General features: G+C 36.4%; 1 protein-coding gene across 1 annotated transcript; it reads right to left on the reverse strand.

Annotated features, from left to right (window-relative positions):
* Nucleotides 1–446: 446 nt before the first annotated feature.
* Nucleotides 447–4,921, reverse strand: LOC144555583 (U-box domain-containing protein 11-like). The gene is made up of 4 exons (XM_078303975.1): nucleotides 4,464–4,921; nucleotides 2,682–2,798; nucleotides 2,106–2,594; nucleotides 447–1,757 (listed from the first exon to the last, which is right to left on the reverse strand). Exons 1-4 carry the CDS (start codon nucleotides 4,770–4,772, stop codon nucleotides 699–701), a joined length of 1,974 nt encoding a protein of 657 aa, XP_078160101.1. The 5' UTR covers nucleotides 4,773–4,921; the 3' UTR covers nucleotides 447–698.
* Between the last annotated feature and the right edge of the window lie 4,278 nt (nucleotides 4,922–9,199).

A 9,199-nucleotide genomic window follows, 5' to 3' on the forward strand; every position in this document is an offset into this window, starting at 1 on the left:
AAGAGTGTTTTTCCCAGCAGACAAGAGATCCAATAAGCAACTATGAAAGCGGCAGTTTGATTTTTATTTTTCTTGATTATTTATGTCAAACTGATTTTATAGTTGGATCATACATTCACAATAAGCAAACTTTAATACTAATATTAACTAACGTAAGATTAGAGTAAAAATTTCATCTCAAACTATCAATCTTGCTGCTTTAGAAGGTCAAACATTAAACATTTCTGTTTTTTTTTAATAGACATTTTTTTTATATAAGTTGACTTCGCTAGAATTATTCGATGAAATGAAGCTTTTTATATCAACATTCTACCATAACACGCTCTTTAATTTTACCCCCTTAGACTTGCAATATTCAAGCACGCTCTTTAATTTTACCTGTCATAATCTAAGTGCTAACAAAAATCAACATGTCAAATAATCAGTAACATGGCAAATGAAATGACAGAAAGGAACTCATTTTATTTCCAATCTTGAACGGAATACAGACCATCAAATTAATAAACTCCAGCAATTGCGTTTCTTCAAGAATTACGGAGTTCTAAAAAAAAAAAATTAAAAATTCTAATCTACAGTATACACACATTTGAACTCCCTTTCATAAGTTAAATTACAGCGCTTCTCATCCGGTATACACAAAACTCCACACCGCAAAAAGAGAAGAAAATAAATAACCATGATCTTCATCCAACTCGAGTTTACATCACCTTCAACTTGCTGAGGTGCTCAAGCAAAGAAGTAGCCTTGCGCTTGGCTCGGTCAGTACCTGTCTTGGTCAACTCGGTCAACGGAATCAATGCCCCAAGCCGACCAATGCATGTAAGATTCTCATTATCCTTTTTACAAAGTGCAAGCAAAATGGCAGCCGCATTCTCTTTATTTCTTGGCTGACCAGACCGCAACAAATCGATCAGAACTGGTATTGTGTTAGCCTTAGCTATGGCCGACTTACACTCCTGATGACTGACAAGCACCGATAAAATTGTCAGAGCCTCGTCAATTGTGCCATTGTTCGAGGAATCTTGTAACATCTGGATCAATGGCGACAAGATCCCAGCTCGAACAGCACGAATTTTATTGGCCTGATAGATGCAAAGATTGAACAATGCTGTGGCAGCATCCTTGCGGCCTCTAGTACTGCCTTTCTGCAACAGCTCGACTAATGCCTCAATTGCCCCTGGTGTGCTACCAATTGTAATTTTGTTCTCATCAACCAGCGACAAACTAAAAATCGCTGCCGCAGCATTTTCTCTTGCCTCCATGCTCCCTGTGTGCAGAACTTGAACAATCGGGACTATTGCACCAGCCAGAATAATCAGATCTTTATTATGGTCATATATCGAGAGATTTAGAAGTGAAGTAACAGCATGCTCCTGAGTTTTTTTATCTTTTGAGGAGAGAAGGGATACTAGAGCAGGTATAGCACCAGCTTCTGCCAACAGGATGCGGTTGTCAGTGCTTCTCTTGGCAAGAGAGCGAATCTCGGCAGCAGCTGACTTCCGGTCATCAGGGGAGGTGCTGCAGAGACCGCGCACGATGGCCTCGATTGCAGTACGGTCACCACCAACCTCAAGGGAGGAGCCATCGGACTTTGAGCGGGTTGGTGGGTCAATGCCGTGTTCTTCACACCACTGCATTATCAGGCTGCGCAAAACGTAGTTTGGGGTAAGGGTTGTGTTTTGAAGTTTTTGTTGGGTTTTCGGGCATGTGCGGTTGCCATTGTCAATCCACCTCTGGATGAAGGCCCGTTCATAGGTCTGCCGTGATACAATTATAAAAGTGTCAGCTGTTAGCATCATAGTATATCACAGCTTTTGTCTATGTTACTGGTAAACCTTTTTTTCTGTGATTTGGTTTTGGCATGCTAGGGCCTAGGTGTTTCATGCAAAGATTTCAATCACAAGTTTCAACACCATATATCTAACATAGCTACATACCTTTGGCTACCTATATCTGTGTATCAAGTAGATAAACAGTATTGGTAAAATATGTACAGTTTTACTGCTGCCCGGTAACTGTATGGGCAGGTACTTGTCAGGTCCAGCAAAAATTATGTACACAGGAACAATTAATTGCTCTCAGAAATTGCTACCCCATTTACAAACCTGTCCAGTTGACACAATAACCGGATCTCGCATTAGCTCAAGAGAAATGGGGCACCGAAAATCCTCTGGAATAGTTACATCATCTCCTTGTTTGACCTTTTCCTGAGTCTTTTTTGCTCCTTCGATTTTCACATTAGTAGTACTTTTCTCTTCAGTGGTGATGGAGTTTGGCATCCTGATCATCTCCAGCCTGTTAATCAAATCTTGCATTATTCTCTCTGCATCTGATTCAGGAACATCATGTATCTCCAGAACAGGCAAAACAATTTCCTGCAGCTCATGTTTGTCTGATAAGTTGCTTGTTTCTGACTGGAGATCTCCAGTTGAATGAGATGTTATTAGAGGGTGCAGTTCTGGCAAGTTGCTTGTTTCTGACTGGAGATCTCCAGATGAATGAGATGTTATTAGAGGGTGAAGTTCTGAAAGTAGTTTCATGTCAGGACACTCTCCCTTCATTTCTCTCTTCATCTGAGCACGCACAAGCTCAACCTTCAGAAAGGCACAAAATTAAATGATGCTTGTTTACTTAGGTAAAACCAAGAAATCAAATGAAATTAGTTTACTCTTTTGGGTTACCTGTTCTTGGATTTCTTCTGAAATACTGAAATAATTGTAAGGGAGGTTTGCTAGAGCTTTCTCCAGCTGCCACATCAGGTATTTGAATTGGACTGTGATTTTGTCTGGTACAGTATCCTGTGCAGATTAGCAAAAGATGAGTTTAGAGGAAGGACTTTTACCAAACAAACAGGGGCAGAGGTGCATGGTGCCAGGGTCAGGCAAATTCCCTACCACGGCCCAAGAAAGTAGCTTATTTTGCTTCCACTTTAACAATTTGGATACAAGAAAAAAATGTGCTTGCATTTATAAAATTAAGCCTACCCTAATAATTTTCCCTGTGCAGGTAAAATATGGCGAGCATATTTACATTTTAACCCCCCCCCCCCCCCCTCCACATATAAATATTTCTGCTGCCTCCCTGCAAACAAACTAAGAAATGTGCACTAGTTGAGAATATGAAAGAAACAACAAATGGACTATTCATATCAGAAGTTTATGTCCTGAACTACACTTGAAGCCTTTAACCATCTTAATTTAGTTAATATAGTAGGAGAGGATTTTCAAACTGAACTGGTTCAACCAGTTTTTGATACCAGACCAATAGTGATACTGTATTATATATCGCAAACGCAAGTAATATATATTATTAGATAGTATCTCAGGAACAGCAGGTTCAACATGTTTGAAAAAATAAAACAATGTACAGGATAGAAAATGACATGATACCAAGAACTAGTTTTCCCATTTAAAAGAAGTATGATCACCCAAAATTGTCGGCTTACAATGGGTCATAATTAATACAAGTCACGATCATACCAGAAAAAATGGTTTTAGGTTTTCAGAATGCCAAAACAGTACTGTTAGGGAAACAGATAATAATGGTAATAAAATTAATACAACAGACTGACTGGTAAAAAATCAATAATACGAAAAGGATATTTCAACTAAACCTTAAAGGCTTACATCTATTTAAGTCAATTTAAAGGGTTATCTCTGTGATATCACAAAATCTCACATACATCAAGCTAAGAAACCAATACCCAATCTGTCTACAAAATGGCAGACTATTGAACTTTGTTTTTTTCAAGTATAAGAAACAAAATGCTTTTATGAGTGATATCTACAAATTTGGAGAAGTGGTTGCTATGGTAAATGGTGGGAAGCATGGGAGTGAATTCTGAGATCAATACACCAGTAGAACAATTAGCAATTGAAACGGTACAGGTGTGGATACTTAGGTAAAAAAAAAAAAAAAAGTTGATTTGTAAAATTGATGAATAGTAGAATTGGTTGGAGCCAAAAGAAAAGACATTATCATGGAAGGTAGCCAGCTTTGAAATGTAAAAAGATGGCTTGACAGCACTGATGGTGATTTGAAGATACATAATCTCCGATCATAAATGAGATGAATTATATACAACTAAACAATGCTTATGAAAGATCCATTCAACCAATTCAAATTGACAAGAAATTAAAGCTAATACAATCTTCTATCTCAAGGGACCTTATTAATTTCTTAATCCAGGTGCAATGTATATGACCAAACGTTTTGATTCACGTATATAGCATAAATAGGTGCTCTGTTCAGCGATTCTTCAATAGCAAAAGCTACTGGCCATGTCACCACAAAAACTCCAACATAGGAAGTCGTTCAATAAAAGCGGCGACACTTACGAAATATAATTCTAAAATTAGCTAATGTTAGGTAATTTAGTATCTACTTTAGTACATTTTTGTGTAATGAGAGATGGAACAAAGTCAAAAGACACTAAAGTTAGCGGCATTGTGAAATTTCACCACCTGACAAGTGCGCCCGGCCAGGCCGAGAGACAGGAATCTCTTCGCTGCCTGGAGCGCCGTCAGCAGCTCGTCAAATCCCTCGGTGGAGTCCACACGCGGCGCCGACGACCCCTCGCCACCCCCAGCCTCCGATCGGGATAAAAACTCCTCGATCTCATCTAACAAATGCGAGAGCAAGGAGACCTTCCTCACTAGGCGGTGGTACTCAGGCCGCAGATCAGCTGTACAAGTAGTGGAGATGTCTCGGATTAGCTCAGAAAGCGCGGCGGCGGAGGTAGAGGCGGATGCGACCGCCGCCGGCGAGGCCATCGCCAGGTTAGTGGTTATTGCGGAGAGAGGGGGGCGGGGGTGGAAATATCAACGTCAGAACATGTTATGGGTTCCTTGTTAGCGAGAGAGAGAATCCCGGGTGACAGATGGAACTGAGAATAAAACTAGTGTTAGAGTGTTACATGGATTCAGAAATTCTGACATGTCTATGCTGGATGTGTTATGTTACTTCTGTATAATATAATATACAATTTTGTATTTTATAATTTTAAAGTCATAATAATAAAAAAAAAAAACCTTTTTGTCTTGTTTTCTCTTTAAATATCGGCCTATTTTTCTAATATGAGTAGATAAAGAACTAACGAAGGTGTGTGTGGTTTCAAAGTTATCATAAATATAACAATTTTGTAAGAAAATAATTTAAACAAAAGACTTCTTATAACTGAAGAAAATTTAATCTGTGGCGTAATACATTTTTTTCCTTCTTTATTTTTGTTTTTGCAAATCTGTAGACTAATTTTCATTGTACATGTCCGAGATGATATCTTGAGCGGTACCACTTGCAAATTATGGGATTCCTTGCTCGCCCGTTGGTGACAGCTTTATCAGGGTCCCACACAGGAGCGGATCCACTAATGTGTATAATAAGTGTCAGAGTGTCAGACTCTCAGTGCATGGTTTAGATAGATCTACACTATTCATTCAGCATCTGACGGTTATAATTAAACGAGCATAAGTTCTCCCGAAATTTCCTGGTAGGACGGTTCCAGTTATTTTAATTATCTGACGTTAATTGAGAAATGAAAGGCTGAGATACACCAGAGATTATCCAACTAATTCAGTTGAGTCGAGCCTTCGAGGAGGAACCCAGCAGAAGAAAATAATACTACCCAGTATAAAGTACGCTGTACACGTATTCGGTGACAGTTGGTCGTTTCGGTGGGTCCCTCCGGACGCGTTTCCCAAAAGCCAATCTTCGGTTCGCTATAGTTTAATCGGATTTATGTCGAGACATCTAAAGCTGCTTATGATGAATTTTTTCTGTGCCATTATTAAAATTTTATTCCACCGTCCTTGAAGTTGATAATGGTAATGGATAAGGTTGTACATCCGAATCCAAATCAACGAGGAATTCAAGAGTATAACTAGGGTATTTTTAAGGAGTAAAGCTAGCGTGTGACATGCTCAACAAGAAAATTTGGTGAGCATAACTTCAAAAGTATATCGAATCGACGTCAAATGTCAAATTCAAACCGTTGAAATTCATGTACTTCATGAGTGATGCATATATATAAAATTTTTTGAAAGTTTCGAGTTTATTTGCTACACGGTCAAGTGGTCAAAGAAATGAACATTTTATTATAAGTTATTTTATATATTCAATTTTTATTATTTCTTTGACCACTTGAAAATGTAGCAAATAAACTTGAAACTTTCAAAATTTTGCATGTATATGCATCACTCATGAAGTACATGGATTTCAACGGTTTGGATTTGGCATTTGACGTCGATCCGATATACTTTTGGAGTTATGCTCACCAAACTTTCTTGGTGAGCATGTCACACGCTAGCTTTACTCATTTTTAAGTTCACCAAGTTCATTGGTGAATTCAGGTCTAAAATCCGTCAAATCGATGTCAAATGACAAATTCAAATCAACGAGAAATTCAAGAGTATAACTAGGGTGTTCTTAAGTTCACTAAGTCCATTGGTGAACTCAAGTCTAAAACTCGTCAAATCGATATCAAACGACGAATTCGAATCGTTAAAACCCACTTATTTTACGAGTGATGAGTCTACATGTGATAATTTTAAACATTAGAATTAATTTAGTATAAAGTCATGCGGTCAAAAAACGTTCAAAAAATGAATGCATTAAAATTAATTTATTAACCTTCTAATCGACTTCAAACGGTGAATTCAAACCGTTCAAACCGATCTACTTCATTAGTTGTGTGTTTAAAGTAAAATTTATGATTTTACGAATTTATTTAGTATCAAGTCAAGCGGTCAAATGTGTGAGTTTTTATGTTAATTTTAATACATTCATTTTTTAACATTTTTGTCGCTTGATTTGATACTAAAATAACTCGAAAATATAAATTTTTTTGCATGTAAACGCATCACTTATAAAGTAAATCAGTTTGAACTTTGAACGGTTTGAATTAGTTGTTTGAAGTCTATTAAATCAATTTTAAAGTTAGCGTCATATTACACCAATGTCATACTAGCCGGACTCCTTATTCAATGATAACAATAATCAATGTCAAAGTTTGCAATATTGAACATCAAGGTACTAATATTATCGACATATTTTTCATTTTCATTTGATGTAATTTAAGAATTATTCAATCATTAACCAATCAATTTAAGTTGGCGGTTTAGTTTTATCACATTAGTTTTTAACTTTTTATCAAAAATAAAGTAACATATAAAAAGTGTTACTGATATCATGAACAATATTAACTTATTAAGTGATGGAGACATCTATGAAAATTTTAAATTATTTGTTCTTATATATTTAGCTTTGTATATTGCATTTTGTTTGTAACCATTCTTTTAGCCTTTATAGTTGCTAAAGCTTGAGAATGGATAATTAATGAAGACTTGATATTATACGTTCAATCCATAATTTATGTTTTACAAAGGATAATTTTCTAAATATTTGACAGTATCTTTAAAAAAAAAAAAAAAAAAAATCGAACGAATGGTTTTGACAGAAAAAAAAACAAGGCAGGCTGAAATTATTGTCCAAAAGAGGATCGCTTTTGTTCGTAAAAGCTAACTAAATTTATAATGAAAAGATCACTTGATAATTGTTTATTTGATAATCTTCAAAAATAATTTATTGTACATGCATGTACAAAGTTACGAGATTTTGATAGATATGAAGAATTTATAAAAATTCATTAATAAGAACAATTTTTGTGTGTTGCTGCTTCTCAAAAAGATATGTAGCATTTATTCTGGTTTAAAATTTGAACATGTAAAATTGATACGGATCCAATTTTTTTTTTTTTTTTTTTTTAAATTTTGCCACAGCTTCACATAACGGAGCTACAGAGTTTGGACTGCAACAATATTACATGTCCAAAATTTGAAACGGAAAAATGGTACAAATCTTTATTATGCATAAAAAATAGAAATTAAGTAACTTCTCTTTTCTTTATAGTATTTTACAATATTAGTCAACTTTCACCGACCAGAATTAGTCAAAGTCTCCTCTCCTGTAAGAGAAAATAATAGATGGCTCAGAGTCTCAGACTCAGAGTCTTTGGAGTCAAAGATGAGAAACACGGCATGGCACGAAGAAATGACAGAGTGGTAAACAGCTGTGTACAGCTTAGGATTAGAGTATTAACAATACCCTTAACGGGTATACCCTACCCTACCCGCCCGTGCCCTCCGTCCGGGGTACCCGTGCCCGAGCCCGGGTATGGGTCGGGTACTCGGGTATGCGGGTAAGGGCAAAAACCGGACCGGACCCGGTTTTTTTGATCAATACCCGACCATACCCTACCTGACTATACCCGTACCCGACTAAACCCGTACCCGACTACCCGAGTATCCGTACCCATATACCCGACCACTGTTCATGCCATTTCAAAATTCAAAATTTGTATTTTTTTCTCCCCAAAAAAATCAGAAAAAAACCAGAAAAAACCAGAAAAAAACCAACAAAAAAACAAAAACAAAAAAACCAGAAAAAAAAAAACAGCAAAAAAAAAAAAAATATATCCATACCCGTGCCCGCCTTATCCATCAAGGGTACACGGGTAAGGGTATAGGACGGGTAGGGTATGGTTTTTGAAAATTATACCCGCCGTACCCGTACCCGTATACCCTTGTACCCGAGTATACCCGTACTCGTCCCGGGTATACCCGGGGTACCCGTACCCGCCCGAGTATAAATACACTACTTAGGATGGATACACTTTTGACAAAATAAATAAATTATAAAACATATTTAACATTTCGTAAATAGATGTGTGTTAGTTATATATTTAGTCATGTATAACTAACACATAATCTTTGTTGTAGATCCGTCCTTATAAATATATCTACGCAAGTACAAAGTACATGGTATGAGTACGTCCTTAGAAAGGTAAACAAGAGAGATGTACGTAACGGTCTTTCTCTAATTTTATGGATTTTATTGGAAAATTCTACTGATGTACATGTACATAGTGTACTTGAGATCAAATAGTATATAAATATCAACTCTGATGGTATATATGTTCTTTCAGGAGGGCTAAAATGATTTTTTTTTTAAATAGAATCAAATTTAAATATTTCAACAAAACAAGCATGTTGGATTTTTTTTTTTTTTATGAAAAACAGGTGGAGGCAATTTACTATGCAAATTAAGTATTTCTTCCTCCACCGATCCACATAATCGGTTGAACTGTTTTTTTTTTTATATAAAAATCAAATTCAGCGTGTTTGTTTCGTTGAAATACTTAAAT

This window comes from Carex rostrata, chromosome 6, assembly GCF_964058835.1.
Source record: "Carex rostrata chromosome 6, lpCarRost1.2, whole genome shotgun sequence".
NCBI classification, from domain to species: Eukaryota; Viridiplantae; Streptophyta; class Magnoliopsida; order Poales; family Cyperaceae; genus Carex; species Carex rostrata.

Bases quoted from the DNA above. Each gene is read 5' to 3' on its own strand.
- LOC144555583 (XM_078303975.1), bottom strand. From the start codon at position 4,772: ATGGCCTCGCCGGCGGCGGTCGCATCCGCCTCTACCTCCGCCGCCGCG. The intron at 2,799-4,463 runs GTGGTGAAATTT...TAATCTGCACAG, and splicing joins TGGCCGGGCGCACTTGTCAG to GATACTGTACCAGACAAAAT. The intron at 1,758-2,105 runs GTTTGTAAATGG...GTATCACGGCAG, and splicing joins TTATTGTGTCAACTGGACAG to ACCTATGAACGGGCCTTCAT.